This window comes from Mizuhopecten yessoensis, unplaced genomic scaffold (assembly GCF_002113885.1).
Source record: "Mizuhopecten yessoensis strain PY_sf001 unplaced genomic scaffold, ASM211388v2 scaffold3689, whole genome shotgun sequence".
Lineage (NCBI taxonomy): Eukaryota > Metazoa > Mollusca > Bivalvia > Pectinida > Pectinidae > Mizuhopecten > Mizuhopecten yessoensis.
In genome coordinates this window covers 366,204-390,014 of record NW_018405170.1, presented here as the reverse complement: position 1 = coordinate 390,014, position 23,811 = coordinate 366,204, and the positions used below count along the sequence as shown (strand labels likewise).

The 23,811-nt window shown below is 35.6% G+C and overlaps 1 protein-coding gene across 1 annotated transcript in view; it reads left to right on the top strand.

Annotated features, from left to right (window-relative positions):
* LOC110447945 (RNA polymerase II elongation factor ELL-like) overlaps window positions 1-22,698 on the top strand; it is a 31,719-nt gene extending 9,021 nt beyond the window's left edge. Inside the window, exons 2-12 of the mRNA XM_021493938.1 lie at window positions 92-142; window positions 3,969-4,081; window positions 4,695-4,820; window positions 7,264-7,650; window positions 10,846-10,916; window positions 11,647-11,809; window positions 12,764-12,839; window positions 13,473-13,647; window positions 14,133-14,181; window positions 14,506-14,677; window positions 15,153-22,698. Coding sequence (XP_021349613.1) covers window positions 92-142; window positions 3,969-4,081; window positions 4,695-4,820; window positions 7,264-7,650; window positions 10,846-10,916; window positions 11,647-11,809; window positions 12,764-12,839; window positions 13,473-13,647; window positions 14,133-14,181; window positions 14,506-14,677; window positions 15,153-15,311 — 1,542 coding nt within the window. The 3' untranslated portion in view covers window positions 15,312-22,698. The remainder of the gene's footprint in view (window positions 1-91; window positions 143-3,968; window positions 4,082-4,694; window positions 4,821-7,263; window positions 7,651-10,845; window positions 10,917-11,646; window positions 11,810-12,763; window positions 12,840-13,472; window positions 13,648-14,132; window positions 14,182-14,505; window positions 14,678-15,152) is intronic.
* Window positions 22,699-23,811: the final 1,113 nt, after the last annotated feature.

The window sequence follows — 23,811 nt, the reverse complement described above, 5'->3', positions numbered from 1 at the left end:
TTCCAGGTGATATATATATATGTAGTACCATCATAATTCACTCATGTTTTAAATATTTGTAACATAGTGTTTTTGAAATTTTTCATTACAGGCTGGCAGTGCTGCAGGCCAACCAACCATCCAGTTCACGGGCAACACCGGAGTAAGTCTTACTTAGGGGTGTATGCTACCTAATTACAGTGACCTACATCTCTCCTAGAGAGTTCCACCCTGAAGGCATGAGTTATGTCACATATGTTTTCTGAATGGTAATTTATACTCGATGAATTGATCAATCAAGATGACTCATTTGAAAGATACACAAGAATTTATACATATTCTTGCTCTTATAATAGACACAAGGATCATTCTGAATAGTGATTGTAAAGTAGAATGCTAACTGAAACTATTAAAGGGCAATACATTTTACCAAAAACCACAAGTAATATATATACATGTAGAATGTAAAAAATTATTTGTCCTAAATATGGCAGAAACATTTGCGTGTCAAACTGGGATGGAGTATATTTACACTTTCTGGCAAGTGATAAACATCGTGTGCACTTGTTAATAACACAAGCCAATATCTGAAAGTTATTTAAAAACTGACCTATCAGAGAGCTGCACTAATGTCTAATGTTGAAAAAAAACCTCATTCTTTTCATTTCTTTTCTCGCGGACACAAGAACTGGTTGTGTGACAGAGTTTAATCAACCATGAATTGGTGGTGAATATGTATGTTACCATGCTATTCAACACAACTAACAATAGTTTATTGATATTATAAAATTATGGACATTTACGGGGGGTTGCGTTACTTTTGCATGTCAGTGTATAAGGGGTGTTCAGTCTCATATTTATATGATGTATAGGATTGGCCCACACAGATTTGACAACCTACATGAATGTTTTCATAGTAGGTACTGAAAATGTTCACAAGACCTTAATTACACAAAATCTGCTTACTCCACACGTGTGTGCACATCCTTTTACAATGAAAAAAAATACAGTTTTATAAGGGTTTTTTTCAATATGCTGTTGATTTTTTCCCAACTTAGGAAAGTAACAATACCTTAAAAATCCATATGAAGCTGAACTATAAACCAACCACATACTACTGTGCTTCATTTACACGTGTATCCTGTGTGTGTGCAAAATATGTACCGACATCCTGCATCTCGTAAAAACCTTATCTACTTTTTGTCAACTTAACGTAAAACTTTTTTTTTTGTGTTTTCAAAAATATTGAAATTCACAACTAAAATTTCAAATACAGGGATAAAGTAGGACCCTCTAATGACATAAAACCCCACAAATATGTACATAAATTTCAAGGTATTTTCCAGAAATCATATTTTGAAAATTTGTATACAAGACATGGTAAGCTGGTCAGTCTCATTATTACCTGTATATATTTGGTAAACAATTGTCTAGTGTTTATATACAGAATCCATTAGATGTACTATCTTACTTGTAGAACACACATTTAATTCATTGTTAAATACACGTACTGTATGTGTAGTGAAATAAATATACCGTATAAAGTTTATAAATTGTACTTTAAGATACGCCGTGCTGATTACAGCTTATATATTGTAATTTTAAGAGTTTGGTGTATATTTTTGTACATGCTGATGGCAATCTTTTACTTGAATATAAAGGTTAATTATTTTTCTGTTGTACATGTTTAGGTATATGTATTATTATACATCTGAATAACAGCATTTTCCCATTGAATTTAGAGCTTTATTCTCTCTAAACATTTTTTTGGACTTTTGAGAATCAAATATATTTATAATGTATATTGCCAAAACAAAATCCGGCTTTTTTAAAGGATTTACAAGTAATTTCTGTATTAAATTATTACAGATATTTTTTGTAGGAGTCCTGAATATGTGCACAGTGATTTTGATTGAAACGTCAATATACAATTACAGTACAGCCGATAAAAAGCAGGAAATCAAAACAGTTGTAAATTTAAATAAGTATATTTTTTTTTAAACAAATACCAAAATTCCAAATTTTGATATTTATCTGAAAAGCTAGATGTTCGTATGTATACATGTACCGAAACAAAAGGAATTTAAAACACTGGGGAATATTTATATATATATAAACAATGTCACACGTCAAAAATGTTGAAGCGAAAATCAGTGTAAACCCTGTACATGTATACATTGTGAAGTGGCTGTAGTCGCAAGCTTTTCCGTCATGTTTCAAATTTGCCACTTAAACTATTATTTATGTTAAATGTATGCAGTCACTAATTAGTTCAGCCATGGTATCTATTCTGAAATTCCCAAAATAAATCTCTGTTGCATCAATTCACATTTGCTGTCGGGTACAATATACACAATATGGCTCTGAAGGAAAAAATTTAAGTCCCAAAATTGATACGTACGGATCATTAAATTCATTGAGAAAAAATCAGTACCTGTGCTTTGTGGCCGTCTTACAAATTATTTGACCAAACGACTGGGGTGTAAAGAAAGGTTGGAGCACTCGCCAAGGGCAAGTAGGCTGGCATCAAAAATGCATTTTTCAAATTGAAATCTACCTGTCCCATTTTATTTGTTGAAAAACACATCACAAACATTCCCAAGGTTAAAGTTTGGTTACCTGGCCTTCAGGTGAGTGGATTTGTACAGTCCTATAAAGGTTGGATTGATTCTCCTTCACTGTATGTAGGACTATTCTGTACCTGGATAACATGCATGAACACAAAGAATTTCAAATCTGTCTCCTCGCCAGTCATTGACCTACATGTTGTACAAGCAGCATACATGTATGTGTGTACGCTTACTGACCCACTAAATTTGTCAGGGTCCCTAACGCTTTATTTCTCAAACTGAAAAAAAATGTGTTCGTTTATGAAAGGCCATGATTAATTGCAGAGTGTTATGTATTGATTTTTCTTGAAAGTAAATACTGGTAATGTATAAATTAACATGTGCGTGATTTTATTTTTTTAATTGTGTGTAGTTTGTTATCAATACACTATTTTTAATTTACATTCTATTTCTAGATTGTTTATTTTCTAGGTTAGAACAATGTTTTTGGCTCATGATCACCTGTCAGGAAGTGCGTGTGGCTTTATGGTATGGTGATCATGAGGTGTCTTCCCTCTGTCCTTCATCCATCAACCTCTTTTAATATTATTTAAATGAATTCTTGCTGAAAACTAAAGACTCCTAGTCATAATACATTGTATTTGGCTAGTATGGCTGATATACATTGAACATGTATCGATATAATTTCCTCATATAATTTACCTTCTCCTACTTTCAAGGTCACAGCGGTGCTAATTAACTCATTCACCCCTGAAGACACACATTTGAACTCCTCCAATTCAAAGGTTGGAAAAGCTCATTATGAAATTTCAGGGTTGAATGAGTGAAACTATATTATTAAATCTTCAAACAACATTATCTGAAGAACCATATCATTACGTGATCAAGAGACATGATACTTGATAATACTTACTTGGGTATGTTATGGAGACCAGCAATAAAAAAAAAAAATATATATATAAACCCAAAGTTTAATTGAGTGCTGGCTTGGGTTAAATGTCAGCACAGACTACAAAGTGTAAAAATATTTTAAAATCTTCTTATTAATAAAATCTTCTTATTAAGGTCCATAAGTCCAAGTGTCCTGATATATTTGTTTATATATATACCAGCAGTGCAAATCTTATTTTCTTAAATATTCAGATGAGCAATACAGGTCCTTTTGGGCTATTTGTTGACAATTTTCAATAATTTTTTCTTGTCTCTGCCATTAATAAAACCAGCAGTGCAAGGAAGAAGGTAGCTGTGTGGGTGGATTTTATTTTTGAAAAGATGATCTTGTACATGCTTAAATGATTTCCTTTTATGTTGCTATTTGTTCACCATACTTCATGTATATTACCTTATACACCTCACATATTTATGATGAGCTGACTTTTCAGTATTTTAAAATGCGGAATTTTGCAACTTGTTTTACAGATAATCTGTATACCAAGTAATAATGCCAGTGATCGTGCACGGACATTACAGTTCTCGCTGTCCCCGCTGGTCGACTCCAACACCAGCGACTGTGCACACCAGCCAGACACAAAGTAAGTAGAACCCTCTGTTACCGTATCAAACACATTCTCTCTTACGTGTCGGGAGGCAGCAAGAGTTATTGTTTGACACTAAAACTCTGAGATTATAAAATAAATAGTTCACGGTCGGGTACAGATGATAAATGGGTGTGTGTAAATAAACTGAAAATAGTTCTATAGTTTATGTTTGTCATTTTTTTTATCGGGATATAAATGTTTGAAAGTCTACATCAGGGGCAATATCTGAGAAATATAGATGATCTCATTCCTCCAGATCACAGAATTCCTTATTTTAAGTAAACAATGCAAAAATTTCAACTGTCAGAAATAACCAGTTTTACGAAATGGTTCTTGTAGATGTTGTTGCAAAGATGGCTTCAAAGGAAGAGTTGCAACTCTGATGTGGTCTTTTAACTCATTCACTTGATGTCACAAGGAAAAGATGTTTATCGTGTTATTCATTTCAATAATGGGCTCATATTTGGTCGGTAAAACAGGATTTAACCTCATCATGTGACATGTACACGTGTGACCTAAAGGGAGGACGTAATTTGTGGCTGCAATATAAGATCAGTAAAATCTTACTGAAGTTTATTGATACTTGAACTCTGTTTGACCTTTGTAGACATGGCAATCATCTCAATATGCTGGGTACCATGTCCCAGAAAATCGCAATCCACGCCACCAGTGATGTTTTCGTGGCCACCAAACAGCGCATGAACCAAGCAATAGCTGACACTAACAGTGTGTGGTAAGTACACCAAACAGTAGCAGACACTAACAGTGTGTGGTAAGTACACCAAACAGTAGCCAACACTTACAGTGTGTGGTAAGTACACAAAACAGTAGCCAACACTAACAGTGTGTGGTAAGTACACCAAACAGTAGCTGACACGTGCACTTACAGTGTGTGGTAAGTACACCAAACAGTAGCCAACACTGACAGTGTGTGGTAAATACACCAAACAGTAGCCGACACAAACAGTGTGTGGTAAGTACACCAAACAGTAGCCGACACTTAGTGTGTGGTAAGTACACCAAACAGTAGCCGACACTAACAGTATGTGGTAAGTACACCAAACAGTAGCCGACACTTACAGTGTGTGGTAAGTACACCAAACAGTAGCCGACACTAACAGTGTGTGGTAAGTACACCAAACAGTAGCTGACACTGACAGTGTGTGGTAAGTACACCAAACAGTAGCCGACACTAACATTGTGTGGTAAGTACACCAAACAGTAGCCAGCACTGACAGTGTGTGGTAAGTACACCAAACAGTAGCTGACACTAACAGTGTGTGATAAGTACAGACTACAAAATTGTTAAAAATATAAAAATATCCTTTTTCCTTAACATTTTCTTTATGTTGGTTTAAGGATTGTAGAAAGATTCATGTAGCACAACCAGTGAGTCGTAATACGTGTCGTCCAGTTACTAATATTATGTGTACTCTATTACCTTCCTTAGATAATTGACCAGTGAAGTGTGTTACATATGGCCCATAGGTCATTTTTCTGATGAAGGTGACAAATTACTTATGGTATAAGTCATCAAAATGTCACACATGAACATATCACTGGTTGTTGAACATGAATCGTTCTTCCAATCAAGGGATTTCTTCTGAAAGGCTGAGAAGCAGTAGCTTTCGGGCATCGAGTGCTTCAAAGTTTGTGACCAGAAATTATCTTTACCAATATACAAGTTTGCAAATGTCAAATTTGTATAAGCGCAACCCACTATATGAACATTACTAGCAGAAATGCATTTAATTTGAGTATGAAAGCAAAAACTATCGTGACGTAACACGTGGTTTACTTATGACGACATATATTAACCTTGTTCAATGAGAGTCTTGATGCTGTGCCAATTTTAGTTAAATAGGGCTATTCCGCCAATGTCGTTTAAAGGACGACGCATATACAAAACGCAGTAAATAAACAAATTATTTAAGAACAAATAAACAAAATTGAACAACTGTTCTATAGTAAAATTGTAGATACATAGATTGAACAGCGTTTTTGAAATTTTCATGCCAACTGAACACTCACACAACTGATCAGCTACAAGGCCTACTCGTGAGACTTGGACCATTAGTCTGCCGGCATGACTTACTACAAGGATTGCAAGCATAAGTTTTTATACCTTGACCAATATTCAAGGTCACAGGAGTCAAATTTATTGAAATCCTTGAACAATTTCTGAAGAACATGATTAAATTATGGCCTAGTGTCTTGATATATGGCTAGTAACTTACTGAAGTGTAGTGCTAAGATTTTTGTGTAAGTCCCTAACACCACTGAATGTCTTAGTTCTCATAGGCCTGTTGTTTATTTTTCATTCCAAATTTTGTCTGCAGGTGCATGTGGGAGACTTCAGATTACTCAAACTACTTTGACTAGTTCTAGTTTTGAAACAAAAATGACTTATTTCCTTGTCATCCATGATCACACAGTAAAACCATAGCTATGCTACCCCTCGTTTGATTGGCCCTGTCCTTTTCAAGAAATGTTTTTTTTTCTTATTAATTGAATTATACACTTCTCCCGATATATAATCTTTATAATGTCCAAACTTGGCTGGTCAGATGATGACAGTATAAAGAGGTTTTTATAAACCCCTTTTTACACCAAACCTAGTCACAGATTTACTATGTACGATGTTCTAACTTGAATAACAACTTTGCAAGTAAAAGAAATGGTCACAATGATTTACGATATATTACTGGAAAAAAATCCACGTTGTGTCTTGAAATAGGGAATTTTACTATAGGTCAAACCTTAAAAAACTACTTTTGTTTCTATTGTGTCGTGAAATTGGGAATTTTACTATAGGTCAAACCTTAAAAAACTACTTTTGTTTCTATTATGTCTTGAAATTGGGAATTTAGAAATTGGTGAAACCTTGACCTGCAGAGATAGCTAGGCTAGAAAAAGCCTTGAATCTTCAGTACATCATCCTATTCTGTGAAGTACGTTTATGTGTATGAGGTGTATGATAATTTAAGCCATATATTTATGAGTCATGCCTATTAATCATATTAATTTCTAAATTTGTTATACCGTGTTAACTGTGTGGTTTCTTTGCACACATCAGTTCTGCGCTAATGAATAGTCATTGTTTTGTCATCTAAATAAAATGTATGTGCTTTTTTTAAAATTGAATATGCATTGAAGTTTAGCAATTTTCATTTCAGTACGCAAGAAATCAAGCCAAGTGGACGCCACATTGGACGCAAAATCAAGAGAGTGAAAGTTGGTCTAGATCTAAGTTCCAAACCCACCCCCAGTTTAACAAAGCCAACAAAAACTGCTGTAGTGTCATCCTCTCATGTTGTTCCCCACGCCTCTTCTGTACGCCCCAGCTCCCTTCACACAGCATCCCACTCCATATCGCCCTACCAGGGTAGTCATGATTCTATGCCCAACTCTTCCAAGGTGACATCTTCGTCTGTATCGTCGTCATCGTCGTCTCCGTTGTCGCATCACCCGTCATCGTCATTGTCTTCGTCCACCCCGTCATCTGTACCAGCCAGCAACAAAGCCAAGCCTATCAACCCGGCCATTGTTGGAGTGCCTATACGGTGAGTTTGACATACACTGTGGGTTTTTTTATGGTTAATTGATAACTTGGTTTTTATTAATTAAACCCATACAGGTTCTGGGTAAATTAAACCCATACAGGTTCTGGGTAAATATGCCTGCTGTATCCCACTGCATGTTTGTAAGAGGTGACTTTTGTGGGGCCCCTGTAGAATCAGGGGGTTTCTGCTGTGTCTTCTATGAAGAGTATATGGGAGAAGAGCCAGATCGATTTGCTGCCCCCATTAAAACACTTGGAATCTTTTTTATTTCCTTCCTTTCCTATCTAATTTCTCTTTCTGGTGGTGTCTCCCTCGGTACCCATCCCCATATGTGACCCTTTGTGTTGCGAGAACATTAAACCCTTAAACAAACAAAGAAATATTTTATCAAATAAGTATGTGAACAGTCTAGGGAGAAAAAAGTTATAAAAAGTTTCGCAATTACGTTTATTGAGTCACTTTTTAACTGCTTCCTGTTTGGGGGCAACACTGGCCGAGTGGTTAAGGCGTCTGACTGTCTACAATCACGAGCTCTTCACCTACAAGGAGCAGTTGCAGGTACCAGCCACTGGTCGATTGATTTCTCAAAGTTCTTCATCTTTCCTCAACTACCAAAACCATGCTCGTTCTTAAATGACCATAGAGCTGTAAATAGGACATAAAGCACAAACGAAACCAGAGCATCTTGTTCTAAGTTACCAGGTATAATCTTATAAGTATGCCTGCCCTTCAAATGCAGGTAGTCACTACCAAATAAGTCAAATGTGAAATAGGATAGTGGACCTGTATGGGCTGATGATATCAGATTGTAGCTGTTTACAATGTATATCTGCCCTAGGAGTGCTGTTGGACTGTTGGATTGACTCATTCGACGGAGGGGATATAGAAGGGGATTATATAGATACACCCAATTTTATCACAAAAAATGTATTCCCTTCTGCGTGTGACATCTGGAATGGTCCCTCAACAAGTCAGAACTCCCCCTTCCTGTAATCTCCTGGTAAGGGGGTTTCATTACCCCTACATGATTTGTTACTTATGGCATGTGAGGTGATCACAAAATTTGACGGTGAGGCACTGAAGCCAGGACAGGTTGACCCTTTCTTATATGCAAATGTAGCACAATATGAAGTTTTAAACACATATAATCTTGTCCAAGTAGTAACTTTAGATTGTAAAAGCTTTGAAACTTGAAGTATACCTAGGCCTGCAACAAGCCAAGCAAGTGTGTAATGCACTGAAATTAGGTCACTGTGACCTTCAACCCAAGGTCAAGGATTTTTAATTGATATTTATAAAGACACTTTAACCATGAAGTCACACTCAAGTCTCGATTTGTATTTTTATTATTCTGTAAATTTAATACTGAAGAAATTTGGAGAAAAAAGCAGCCTGATCGTGCAGTTAACGATACAGCTGTTGATATCTGCCGTGTTTAATGTTATCACATGATCAGATAAAGGATCAGTACATGAACAGCTGTGTTGGTCCTTATCACAGACACATGTGTCAGTACTGCTCATACAGTGTACTAGGTACTAGTGCTAGGTGTACTGTGTGAAAAAACCCAATTTGCATTGATCACCATATAAAACCATGTTTATATATTTTTTTTCATGTTTTTTAAATAATGCAAATTACATTCATACATATATGGATATATGGATATAGGCATTTGAAATGAATTTGGTTTGGGGAGGGGGGAGTGAGAGGTTAATTAACATGTAGAAGTCATTTTCTTTGTATGTTTTGAACCGTGAGGCATGAAGCTTAGAGTAATTATATTTACCCTGTAGCTGGCTTGGGTGAGGAGTATTTTGTTCTAATAAATTACCTAGATCCACTTTCAAGGTCATAGAGGTCAATTCTTCAAGCAACTTCCTCTAATGAACCACAAGGCTTGAAGTCACAGAATCATTTTACCATGCTAATATGAAGGGCTTTCAAATTTATTAAAAGTAAATTACCTTTATTACCCCACTAATGTAGTGTATTATTTGTGTCACAATGATGATAGCCCTATGTGTTCTAATAGTTGTGTAATAGTTAACCCATGTGATCTGGGGTAAGGATATTTTGTATGTATCAGGTTGGAAGTCTTATCAAATGGAAGATATCCCCTTGACCCACACTTGATTCACTTTTGTTTCAGTTTTTAGGTCGCATGGCATTCTTGCTGTATAGAAATTGTTTTCACAATAATAATATTCAACATCTGATATAGAACCCTATCTAGCAAATATAAGCCACTCTTAAGTGCTTTACAGTACATAGATATACAATAAATACAATTAGCATATACATTTAATCAATACAATTTTGAGGAATTCGCAGGAGCTGCCTAATCAGGTGCTAACTACTAGTCCTATGCCACCTGGCTAATATCTCCCTATGTGTGTATGTCTGCGTGTGTGCTGGAGATGTTATGGTAGCCCTATGTGTGTATGTCTGCGTGTGTGCTGGAGATGTTATGGTAGCCCTATGTGTGTATGTCTGCGTGTGTGCTGGAGATGTTATGGTAGCCCTATGTGTGTATGTCTGCGTGTGTGCTGGAGATGTTATGGTAGCCCTATGTGTGTATGTCTGCGTGTGTGCTGGAGATGTTATGGTAGCCCTATGTGTGTATGTCTGCGTGTGTGCTGGAGATGTTATGGTAGCCCTATGTGTGTATGTCTGCGTGTGTGCTGGAGATGTTATGGTAGCCCTATGTGTGTATGTCTGCGTGTGTGCTGGAGATGTTATGGTAGCCCTATGTGTGTATGTCTGCGTGTGTGCTGGAGATGTTATGGTAGCCCTATGTGTGTATGTCTGCGTGTGTGCTGGAGATGTTATGGTAGCCCTATGTGTGTATGTCTGCGTGTGTGCTGGAGATGTTATGGTAGCCCTATGTGTGTATGTCTGCGTGTGTGCTGGAGATGTTATGGTAGCCCTATGTGTGTATGTCTGCGTGTGTGCTGGAGATGTTATGGTAGCCCTATGTGTGTATGTCTGCGTGTGTGCTGGAGATGTTATGGTAGCCCTATGTGTGTATGTCTGCGTGTGTGCTGGAGATGTTATGGTAGCCCTATGTGTGTATGTCTGCGTGTGTGCTGGAGATGTTATGGTAGCCCTATGTGTGTATGCCAGCATGTGTGCTGGAGATGTTATGGTAGCCCTATGTGTTCTAATAGTTATGTTATATTGGTTACACAACAGAGACCGGATTATACACCTGCTGGCCTTACGCCCTTACAAGAAACCCGAGTTGCTGCTGAGGCTGAAAGCAGGTAGGTATCTTTCTACTTTCACTTCTAGTTTATGACAAACTTCAACGGGTTCAGGATTATGTCGTGTGCTGTGGCATGAAATGTTTTGAAGGTGGATAGCTATATAGGAAATCTGCTGATATAATTCAGCAGGTAGTTTGTTCCAATTGTGAAATCTCTGTGGAAGAATGATTCTGTCCACAGGGAGATGTTCTACAGGACATAGTTGAGACCCTTTCACTCCACCACTTATTTGTTTATAAAGATTGTTTTATAAAGGTGAAATGATTATGTACGGACATATGTTTGTCAGTATTGTCTTATAGAGTCTGTACTTATTTCTAAAGTAGACAGAAGACTAAGGCTGGTGTCTTTTACCTGTACTTTATTATATTTAGACCAACAATGGAAGTCTAGATATAAACCCTAAAAAAAAGGCTCTTATGAATAGTATACGTGTGTGTTATGTTTAAACATAAACTTGACTTATGGTACAACAATTATGAAACAAGTAACATAACTTATGTTAAATACTAATGTTGGCCCCGGCTGTTAGGATACAGGGGGTCTTACCTTACAATACCTTATCACATTTGATCAGAAAATCGAACCCGGCTGTCTTAGTGAAACACAAGTGTACTGTCCACTTTGTCACAGTACCAACCATTTATGTAGACAAGCAGTCCAAGTATAAACCCGAATAAGGGTCGTTATAAATATTGTATGTTGTGTTTTATCGTTATTTCTGTAGATGGAATCTTGGAAAAAGACAAAGACACCATTTCTCATGTACTACAACAAGTGGCCACATTTATCCCACGTGATAACAAATACTCGCTGGGCCGATCTGCTTTTTCCGATATACGAACAGACTGGAAGTTCTACACTGAGGCGGACAAGGAACTCGTGAAAAAGTAAGATCACCTGTCGTCAAGAAGTAATGTAGCCTGTAAAGAAATAAGTGTTTTTTGTAGGTCATCCGAAGAAGTTGATAAGGAAGTAGGTCATCTGTAGTCTAGTTCATTTTAAAGTCATTCATCTATGGTAAAACGCCAAAAAAAACCACTTTCATCTTCAGTGACAGATTTTATTTTGTTGTACGTATACTGCAACCACTTGTCCAGTGCGGTTTCGGTGTATCATGTGTGACAAATGAAACAAAGTGTCTGAAGTCATGATTTTACAGCACTGTAAAACCAGAAAATTTAACCAGTTTTATTTTCCGCCATTCCAACCTTTAACCAAAATCGAACACTAGCAAAATAGGATTTATGCTTAGTTTGCAGTACCAATATGTATACTATGTATTTGCTGAAAGGTTAAGATAAAGTTCGTGGAACATCAGGAAGGATTACACAGTATTGTGTCGTTTTTCTTACTGTTGTCACACTTTCTTAACCCTTTCACCACTGTAGACCATAATGGACACATCCATATCAATACATGGTAAAGTCTATTTTAGTTACATAGGGGTGAAACGATTAAGTTTGATTAAGCTACACATTGGTTGCTGGAAAATCCAGTCACACTGACCATTCTCTTTCATGTTTGAAATTAACAAAATTTACGAATTTAATAAATCAGCGTGAAAATATTCACATGGGACAAATATTGGCGAATATATTACAGCAAAATGCCAACGAGAACATAATCACGCCTTGAAGTGTTAAAAGAAAATTTCAGGTTGAGGTGTTTTTTTTATCTGACACTTACAATCCGGCTCCCTCGAAGTCTGTTTCAAACTGTTAGTACCAGACTTTTGTTTGTGTGTAGTGCACCCTGTGAAGTAGGTTCCTTTTGTAAGAAATAAAAGAATGGTAGTTGAATATGGTGGACAATTTCTAATATGCTCTATATTTGTCCTTCAGAAAATTGGACAACCTGTCACCAGCCTCGTCTCCTGCCTCAATTCAAAGATCCCCAGACAGTCTGAGCAACTCTCAGGTATGTGGTGTGTAAAGGGGAAGATACAGGGAGATAAATAAAATATTTAAGGGTTCATATCTTAATTAAACTGGAATGGACAAAACATACACAAATGTGTAAAATTTAATGTCGCCCTGGTAAAATACTAGCCGCTTCCTACTGACTCGGCTAGGGAGAATTCTCTTTAGCTCATTTGGTAGAACGTAAGACTAGTAAGCCAGAGGTCCCGGGTTCGACTCCTAGTGGACGCATTGAAAAATAATGACCTCAGTTACATTGGCATCCACGTAGGGACCCGGGAGATTTGACAAATATACTCGGTGATACTTTTACAAGAATCGCTATGACCCCTGGTAAACTTGGGACGAGTTGTTTCCTGCAGTGGGAAGTGTGTCACCCTGGTAAAATACTAGCCGCTTCCTACCGTCTCGGCTAGGGAGAATTTCTCTTTAGCTCATTCGGTAGAGTGTAAGACTAGTAAGCCAGAAGTCCCGGGTTCGACACCTAGCGGGGGCATTGAATGCCCTCTGTTTGCCCTCTGTTGCATTAACTATATTGTTGAAGGACCTAGTTAGCATAGCTTGAAGTGCTATGACATTTGTCCATCCATATTTTCTTCACTTTCAACTTCTGTTTGATTCTGTATTCCAGAAACGGTCCAGTGAATCTTTCCCAGATCTACTTCCATCCAAAAAACAGCGCATCTCCCACGCCACGGCCAAACCGAAGAAAGAAAACAAGCCTTTGATTGGTGAGGTCCTCAAACGTGACCAACACCTCACTGTCAACGGCCAAGACCACTCGCACAAGAAGGAAAATATTGATGGTACAGTATTTTGAGATACAAAAATTTTAAGTGCTAACTCATTAATTGGTTAGTATACTGTATATCCAAATCTCATTATTTCATGAGAAAAAAGCCAAAAGTCATTTCTGCTTGTCAACATCTCTTTAAAAGATTTTTCTTAATGAACAACTGGACAAATTGAATGTTGTGTTGAAGCCTCTTAAGCTATCATGAGATTAGGGGAAATTATGCTTGATGCTTCATTAAAGGCATAACTAGATGAGGGGCAGATAACCCTGAATTATATATAAAATTGTTATCTTGTTTACTTGAAAATGTTCGTGTTCTGTAATCCAAACAATGTTAAGTTTTTTTTATTACTTTGATCTAAAGACAGTTTGTTATTGTATAATTGCTGTTAACAAACCTCTTTTGTGAAGGAGTATTTCACTGTGGTATTCAATAAGGTAATATAACAGAATTCCATTGGTATACACTGTTCATGTGTGATATTTTATTTACAGAGCGAGTCCAAGTCGCCACATCCACCTCTGACAATCCTGATTATATGAAGTAAGATATTATCTCGGAAGAGTCATATTTCTGAAATTTGACCTGGTGATACACTATTATATGTAGATGTGCAATAGGGCTTTTGTCAATAAGGCACATTGTGGCGCCCTTGCTGACCTGTCGTTGTTCTAGTTGGCTGGTAAATTATATTTGGATTTCTTAAGCTTGCACCAACAGTTTCATCTCTCAATTATGATGATAACTACAGATGCCGACACAATTTATACTACATTTTGCCTACACATATAATTCATCTATGTTTTGCCTGTAGAAGTCATTAATTTTATTAAAATTCCTAAATTCATTGTTTTATTTGTTTGTCAGTACATACCACCCGATCTCCACTGCTGAGCAGCGTCAACGCTACAAACAGGAGTTTAATACCGAGTACGAGGAGTACAGAGGGTTACACATGAATGTAGAAAAAGTGTCGAAGAAGTTCATGGACTTCGAGGTCATGCTTAAAAAAGCAGAACCTGGATCAGATAATTATGAGGTAAGACTTTGGGACCATGTAGCATTACCAAGTCTGCAGTGTATGTTAGCGGAACTGGGGAAAAAAATGACACTCATTATACATTCCATGTGATATTCTTCTTTTCTTGCAAGATTCTGTAAATAAATATTAGAAACTAGATTAGGCTGGAGATGGGAGGGGAAAATTCTTTTAGAAATTATGCATAAATTATTCACATCCCTTCATTATACTGTACAGTGTTAAATAATTGCAACGTGAAAAAGGTTTCCGTTTTAGTATTTTCATGATAGGGTTCGGTTTAGAAATACTCAATATGTATCATCCACAAGATCACGCACCCTGAGCCTTCGATTTTGCCTTAACATATTCCAAGGGTGCAGAGAATATATGTGTATTACCTGAGGCTCAAATAATATTCTAAGCATATTTAGCCTGATGTTTGTTGTGTAACTTTTATTATATCTTTTCATATATCCATGCTTTTGCTTTTCAGAATTTGAAGAACAAGATTCGAAAGGAATACAAACTGCAAAAAAGTGATGTAAAATACATTGATCAAAAGAAGCGGTTTGACTATTTACACAAGAAACTTGGCTTCATAAAACAGCTGATCCTCGAGTACGATCGTCTGCAGACAAGTGGGGACTCCTAATGAAGGCTAAAACCTTCTAATATTGCTCAAATCTGGTCTCCGTACACTTTGGATTATGTGATCTCCATCTCTGAGATGGAAGACCTGGCTCGCCTCAGGACCTGGTAATTAGATCTGTGCAACAGCTGTCGATGTAAAGCTATGCTCGATTTCTGACTGAGAAAGAAAAAAAAATGCTTGCCTGGCAAACCGTTCTGTTAATGGTATTTTCTCACCATTAAGGAAGAGGACAAACAAGATAGAAGATTTCTCTAACTTGGTGTGGCGGGCATGTTTTCTGGATCATGTAACTGCCAAATCTTAATTTAGGTTGGCATAAAAACAAAACAAAAAGTCTTATGTGTTCATTTAACCTTGTACAGTATTTCTCAGTTTACCTCTGTCATTGAGTGCCTTGGATATCCCCGCTGGGGTGTTCAACCATGATAATTAGGAAAAAAATAACTTGGAATTTAACTTATGCTTAGTTGATATGCCATGCCCTACTTTCACAAAATAATTATCTACTCTTGTGTCAGTAATGTCGTAAAATATCAAAGTTTAATGCAATCACATAAAAATGGTGTCTCTTCGTTACTTGGTACTGGAATTAGAACTTATATTATGATGTGCCCTGATTTGGTTTTTTTGAAGATTTTTCTTAGTTAAAATGCAAAAAGGGCATGTAAATAAAACACTTAATTGTCTGCAGATGAAGATTTGTATTATTTGAAAATAATTTATTGAAAAGGTACAAAGTTTATAAAAATATTATTGATACTTGAAATTGCTTACATGTAGCAACTGTGTATATTATTTGAAAGTTTTACAAGAGAGTGAGAATGTGTCCTGTGGATTTCCATTTCATATTTATAATTAAGCTCAAAATACTTATATGCATATTAATTTATTGTTCAAAAAACTTATTTATTACAATATTAATATTTATACGGAATCCTTTAATGATGAGGTATATTGTTTCATTCTTATTAACTCATATGTCTTACTTCGACCAGTTGGCCTTATGCTTAGGTGCAACATTCGTCCTCTTAAAAGACTTCTTCTCAAGAACAGTTTAACAGATTTGAAGGTGGTATGGAGCATCCCTGGGTCGATAGGCAAGGCCTAATGGGGGAAGAGCGTAGATGTTTTAGTGTATTGCTTGTTAGTAGTCTAAGTTACAAAGTTCAGATTTTTATTAAATATAGAACATGGCATAACTGGTATGGGGAATCATTGTCAGAAAATGTAATTTTGTCAGATTTGAATCATATTTAATGTGTATTTGTCCCTATAAATTCTTTCTGTTATCTAACGCACACAAAAATGCATAACTCGTTCACCCCTGAAATTTCATAATGAACTATTCCAACCTTTGAATTGGACGAGTTCAAATATGTCTTCAGGGGTGAATGAGTTAATTTTTCACACAAGAACTAGTTAGTGTAGATTTGTCAATGTCGAATACAGTGTAAATTTGGCAATGTGGAACACTTTTATCACGAGGTGTATACATAGAAAACATCAACAGATTATTAAACATATCATAGTATGTAGTGTAAACATCCAGAAGGGGAGCTATGGAGACAGGTTGTGAGGATACTGATAGAATTAGTATAGAGGCATTACCAACTATATTTTTGTTAAATATAATGCCTTAATGTTGAATTCACCATGTAAACTTATCAACAATGTATACGTATTATATCAAAGATATCAACCAAGGAAATTTTTAAAAATATCAGGAATGTATGCTTGTGAAAATCATACACCATGTAAACTTGTGAAAGTCATACACCATGTAAACTTGTGTAAGTCATACACCATGTAAACTTGTGTAAGTCATACACCATGTAAACTTGTGAAAGTCAAACACCATGAAAACTTGTGAAAGTCATACACCATGAAAACTTGTGAAAGTCATACACCATGAAAACTTGTGTAAGTCATACACCATGTAAACTTGTGAAAGTCATAAACCATGTAAACTTGTAAACTGTCAAATACTACCAAAAACATCAACCATACAAGATTTTCCTGATCAGAGAGGCCAGTGCTACATGTACACACAGTGCTAATAGTGAATGTGTTCTGACTGAAAGTGTTGGATGGAAACTAATATAAGATGGATGTGGGGTGAGAGAAGTCTTACACACAGTTGCTACATGTGCAATTTAACTTTTTCTTGATCAAACAGGATGTTATATTTTTCAAGGTTTCATTAAGTTGACCTTTGTCTGCCAAAGGTAATTATAAAAAATGTTATTAATTGTTAAATTATTGTACTACACAAATATATGCTGATGTAGATGGCTGATCAGGAGGTATCATTGAATAGTTATTCCAAATTGTGAAACATTTGTGTTTTAATCAAGGGAGATAACTATTGACACCAATCCCTGGTACAACGTGTAAGATACCTTACAGCCTTAAGTGAAGACTATTCTGCCGGTGCTGTCTAGTTGTAATGGTAGGATCAACAATATTGATAACATTTTGTAATGTACTTAAGGACACATGCTACCTTTATATTCATCTTAACTCTTTCACCACTATAAACCATAATGGACTCATTCATATTGATGCATGGTAGAGTCTACTAAAGTTACATAGTGGTGAAAGGGTTAAAGAGTTCCATATGAAAGATTTATAAATGGAACTTTAGACTTGGTTGATATACTGAGATTGAAAACATGCAGCAGAGTCTGAGTGTAAATCTCAATAATACTCTACATATACAGCTTCTGATTTAGGCCTAACAAAATAATTTTCATGTTTCCACATTTGGCTTTTAAAAAAAATGTATGTAGGTAAACAAAACTTCTTATTTTAATAATATTTACAAAGGTAACATTGAGACAGCATTCCAAATTTTAACAGTGCTCATTGAAATTAGTAAAAATAATCTAGAGCAGGTTGTGAAATCTGGTGCAAATAGGGAAAGTGGAAGCAACTCTTCCTCTCTATTATTGCCTTATTAACTCATGATCATTCACCCATGTAGACACATTTGAACTCCTCCAATTCAAAGGCTGGAATAGCTCATTATGAAATTTCAGGGGTGAATGAGTTAAACAGTGTTTATTTACGAGAAAGAAAAGTACTCAAGTATGTAAGGTAGCATATATCCTTAATAAGGTCGTGTTCGTCAATTTGCAGACAAAATTTAAGTCTTAATTGTTTCATTACAGCTGTCGTTATAGATTACGGTCAGCCAGTTACAAAACTTGTTTATTTAAATATGTTGCTCTATCATTGTTTATTCTTTGTACACAACAGCTGTTGCACAGTTTCCTACAAATTGTTCAATTTCATATAATGAAATGTTTATGTATAATTAATTGCATAGCATTGTAATAGCCCTTCCACTTTAATTGAAAACTTTTTTTGTTTTAATTCGATGAAATGTCTCCTGGACAAATATGCTGGTATGTTGATCTGCGTGTGTGAATGTGTATGTACATGAATGGGGTGTGTTTATTGTAAAATCTTACAATTCGCATCATAATATCCTAAGTTGTATCTTATAATTACACATGATTATAACATATTTTCTTACAATGAAATTAAGTCTCTTCTACTTGGTTGAAGGTTGAGTCTATTTATAGAAATGTTTGTCGTGTCCGTGATGTAACTGTGATGTCGGTGATAATGTGTCCGGAGAGTCTGCCACGGATTTGGTATTCCATTAGCAGTGTTCAGAATAAAAATCAGAATTTAGTTTCCCCCAAATAACAGTCAACATAATTATGTGAACCATGTTTTATAGAAAATATGTACATGCATGTGTAATGTGTAAAACTAAAGTAATACAGTTAGCCTGTCAACTAACCTGAACTATCTTTCGTTTACAAAAACAATAATTTCAAGCCATACAGAACTTTTACGCATGGAAATTGATATACCTGGTAAATGTTTGCTAGGACAGACACTATAGAAGGGAGATAACTGAGTAGCTTACATATAATTCCAGGATGTGCTCACAAATCAAGATTTGCATGGAACCCCACATTAGTTCCTGCATTATTAGATAAACCTATCTGCTCACTGAGAAATAATTATGAGATAAACCTATCTGCTCACTGAGAAATAATTCTTAGATAAACCTATCTGCTCACTGAGAAATATATGTAACAGAGTCATTATTTTTCAAAACCTCCGCTAGGAGTCGAACCCGGGACCTCTGGTTTACTAGTCTTACGCTCGACCGAATGAGCTAAAGAGAAATTCTCCCAAGCCAATCGGTAGGAAGCATCTAGTATTTTACCAGGTTGACATATATTATTAAAGGGAGACAACTTGAACAGGCTTATATGAAATTCCATGGTCTGCTCTGTTCACAAATCAAACCTTAAATAGGAGACAAGACATTGAGTGCATTGTCATTTGGCCTTTTTTAATTTACTCCGGACCCTGTACATCAACCAGGAAGTGTCTTAGGCTACATTAGGGTATTATATTTATAATGCTTTGCGATTGTGGTGGATTTCATATAAGCAGCTAACTCATCCACCCCTCAAATTTCATAATGAACTATTCCAATCTTTGAATTGAAAGAGTTCAAATGTGTCTTCAGGGGTGAATGTGTTAATCTGGGAATTTTATCACAGTTGCTATAGTTTGCTAGACTATCGATAGTGTCAGTATATTTTGTTCATAAAAGTGACACTCTGCTTCTAAATTAGTATATCTGCTACACAGAATTGACACAAAATTTGGTTATCCAATGACCTGCCCAGAGCCCCAGTTTATTACAAAGGAAAACACAAGTACCACTTTGTCATGTTTTACAAAAAAACTTTCTTTCATACAAAACATATCCGACATATTCAAAGTGAAAATAAATACAAGATTAATCTTAAACTTTGATTTTTCAAGTGATAATAATTTTTCGCTATTTTCAAGGTGTATGTTTTTTCACATTTTTTTTTAGGTCAAATGAAAAGATATTTCATTTCTGAAAATATGTGAAAAAGCTCATTATTCTACAAAAAGAAAAACACTTATCCTGCAAATTAATTGTAAATTCATGGAATATTATTAAACCAATGATGAAATACTGTTCCCAAGTACCTGTTCACAGTACATGTTTTATGTAAATGATAAAGGAAAAATAAGGCTATTAATACAATGTATATGTAAATCATGTTTATTTCAGAACATGATTGCTGTCAATTATGTCTTTCATAGGGTACGTACATTTCCATCAATTTGCGAGGAGATTTAACCATGTAGACAGTCAATGTTGTATACAAAACAATATGTATTACAAAGAGCAGGGCATGTTATAAAAATGTCATCTTGTGTTAATGTGATATTTAACTTCTTCCACAAAGGTTCAAGTGTTTGATAATGTTTAAATATTTACGTAAGTAGTCTAAAATTTGTGCCATGTTCTTCAAAACCTGATAACCTTAATAAATTTTCATAACACCATTTATGAAAAATATCTCGCATTTCGCAATTTTTTTTATTTTTTTGTCATTGGACAATAATCTTGAATCTCTAAAGAATATAATTATTTTTAAATCTTTACATCTAATGAGAGATTTGCATTAGTTTTTAGTGAACTAGTTCAGAGTCGAACAACAGGGTCTGGAACTTACACCAAGCTACAATTTAATCTGCGAGATTTTCATAATTGTTGATGTGAAACTTCAACAGGTTTGTTCTTGAATTAAGAATTATCAGTATTAGATATTTGACACCATATAAATGTGTTGCTATATTTATGTTTGAACAGAAAAAAATCAGTAAAAAAAATCATTGAATTAAGTGTCATGGACGTTATGAATCGTGATACAACCTTTCATTTCTACAGTGTGTGTATATTCACCAAACTTGTCGAGGGGAAAAATTGACAGTGTTGTAATAGCCGCATAATTTTATTTTTGTTATGATCTAGTCTTGTCTGGCAGACAACTGATGCTAGTTTCTGCTTGTTTCATTTGTCTTTGTGGGAAAACTCATCGAGAGTAATAAAACTAATTATGACTTCTGTATTCTGTCAAATACTTAGTAATCGCCAAAAATGTGGAATATACAATGGGTGTCTTGTGGAATATACAATGGGTGTCTTGTGGAGAGTCACTGTTCTGTAAGTTTGCCTGTTTTTGCGTTATTGCTAGCCAAACCATGGTATAGTGATGTTATTGTGTTCATTCAGCAACTCTTATTGTAAAAATGAAATACTTAAGGCTGTATGCTACCTAACTATGACAATTGCATTGTATCTCCACACGAAAGAGTTTGACAAATCTAAAATGTCCAAGGAATGGTAGTTACTGTTTGTATTTTTAGCAGATGAATGCACAAGAATGCACTGATTTTATTGATATAGTTAATCTCCTTTGTAAGGTAGCATACAACCTTAACATGTAAGGTGGCATACAGCCTTAATGTGTAAGGTAGCATACAGCCTTAATATGTAAGGCGACATACAACCTTACTATGTAAAGCAGCTTACAGCCTTAATGTGTAAGGTGACATACAACCTTAATATGTAGTGCCAGCACTGTAAAACCCTTGCTTCTCTAACCTGCTGTGTACTTTTAATAGATTTTCTTTTAAGGGGAACGTCTAAACAGCTTTGAAAAAATATGTGCATTTTTCCCCCCGCATGATGCATTAGGAAATTGAAGGGGGGAAATCCACAGTTTTAATGAAAGTTTTTATTGACGTGCTAACATGACAGTATTTGTCCAATCGCATGGAATCATGACAATGTTTGTCCAATCAAATGCCCAATATGTCGACTGACAGGAGGTCAAAGTTCAATCTGTGTTGGTAGTCTGTGTCTATGGTGGTGTTGTTTGAGTACATATAATGTACACTATTCTACTTGGTGTCACATCACATCTATTTTAGGCTAGATGATCTGTGGTCTGGACAGCAGAGTTCAGATATTGCATCTTTTTTGGAACACTCAAAAAAGTATTTTTATGCTGACAAACAAACTTCAATTTTACATTTGGGTATGTTTGGATTTATTTAAATAGTTTTAGAACTGACACTTATATTTCCTTTTCTTTTCTCTCTAATATTTGCAATTTTCTCCAAGTTGTAATAAAAATGGTGTTGGGTTACCTCCCTTGCCATGTTAAATCTGGGTATGAACAAGGCTTTTTTCCCAATATCTTAAAATAAATTGTGTGTTTCTGTATATATTTTTATCTTCTATGTTATTGTTTTTATTTTTGAAGAAGAAAGATTTATTTTTTTTGAATTTTTTTTAGTGAGTAATCCAAAAATGAATGCATTATCACAATTTTACTGTTCAGACTACTTAATGCCTAATGGTGCTCTGTTCAGGACCAGCTAATATGTAAAAAGGTGAAAGGTCATTTTTATGCATGTTTCAGATCCATTCCTTAGAGGTTATTAGTAGAATAGTCATTATTACTGAAAACAAGCATTCCAATGACAAAAAGTAATGGATTCTGACCAAGAGGTGTGTTGAGGAGAAACGTGAGCATGCAGCAGCGTACATTCATGATTATTTTAGGGAAAATGTGGACATTCAGAAGGATGGATAAATGTATGAAGACATGTTGGTAACAACTAGTATCAAAATGTTGGACTTAGTGTGCGTCCTGTATATAACACAGCGGAGGCAAGTCAGGTGTTTTGAGGTGAATGAGGTAAATGTGATGCGAGTTGGTGTGATGATTATACATAGTTTTGGTATATTCATGTGAAATTGTGTATTTTAAATTTACCATACAGTGTGCCAAGACAGGTTTTGTAAACTTGTGTTTGATTGGTCGCTGTTTGGATCACATGGTCTACCCACTTCCTGATGCCTTACGGATGCTACTGTATACCAGCAAATATTTGTTGTAATTTTTTCACCCTTCAATATTTGGCAAATTTCAAAAATCATGACATCAAATATGAGTAAACCATAAACTATACGTAACATTATTTTGAATTGTCAAAGTTCAAGCTTGGGGAATATGAACTTTACCAGTGGAGGGCTAGGCTGTAAATTTGACTACAATGAAAATTTGCCGGTATACAGTACGAGACTTGTACAGTGTCATGTAGCTTCCATGCAGTAATTACTATATATATATATACATGAATATATAAATTCAATAAATCAGCGTTGCAAAGCAGTAATGGACTTTCTTGTTTTGTCTGTATAATTGGAGTCTGTATAAACTTTGTAAGCATAAAAAAAATTGGCAATATAAACATGCATATTGCATTTTTTTTTATTATAGGAAAAAAGATCTTGTCTCTTGGCAAGAAATAATCTGATAAAGATAAGTCACTTTAATAATATCTTGTGGCCATAAGGATCAAGGGTACCCAGGGGTTGTTATAAACAAGTTTTACTGTAACAGGAAAAGAAAAATTCAGGGAGACTGGGCATTGAACCTCGGACCTCCAAGCTCCTCCAGACACTTGCATTTAGAGCTTCCTGACCAGGAGATTATGAAACAACCCAGACTTCAGTAAATATTTTATGGTGGTACCTTATTAGTCCCCACTGGTTCCAGGGGGGCTATAGGTTTGC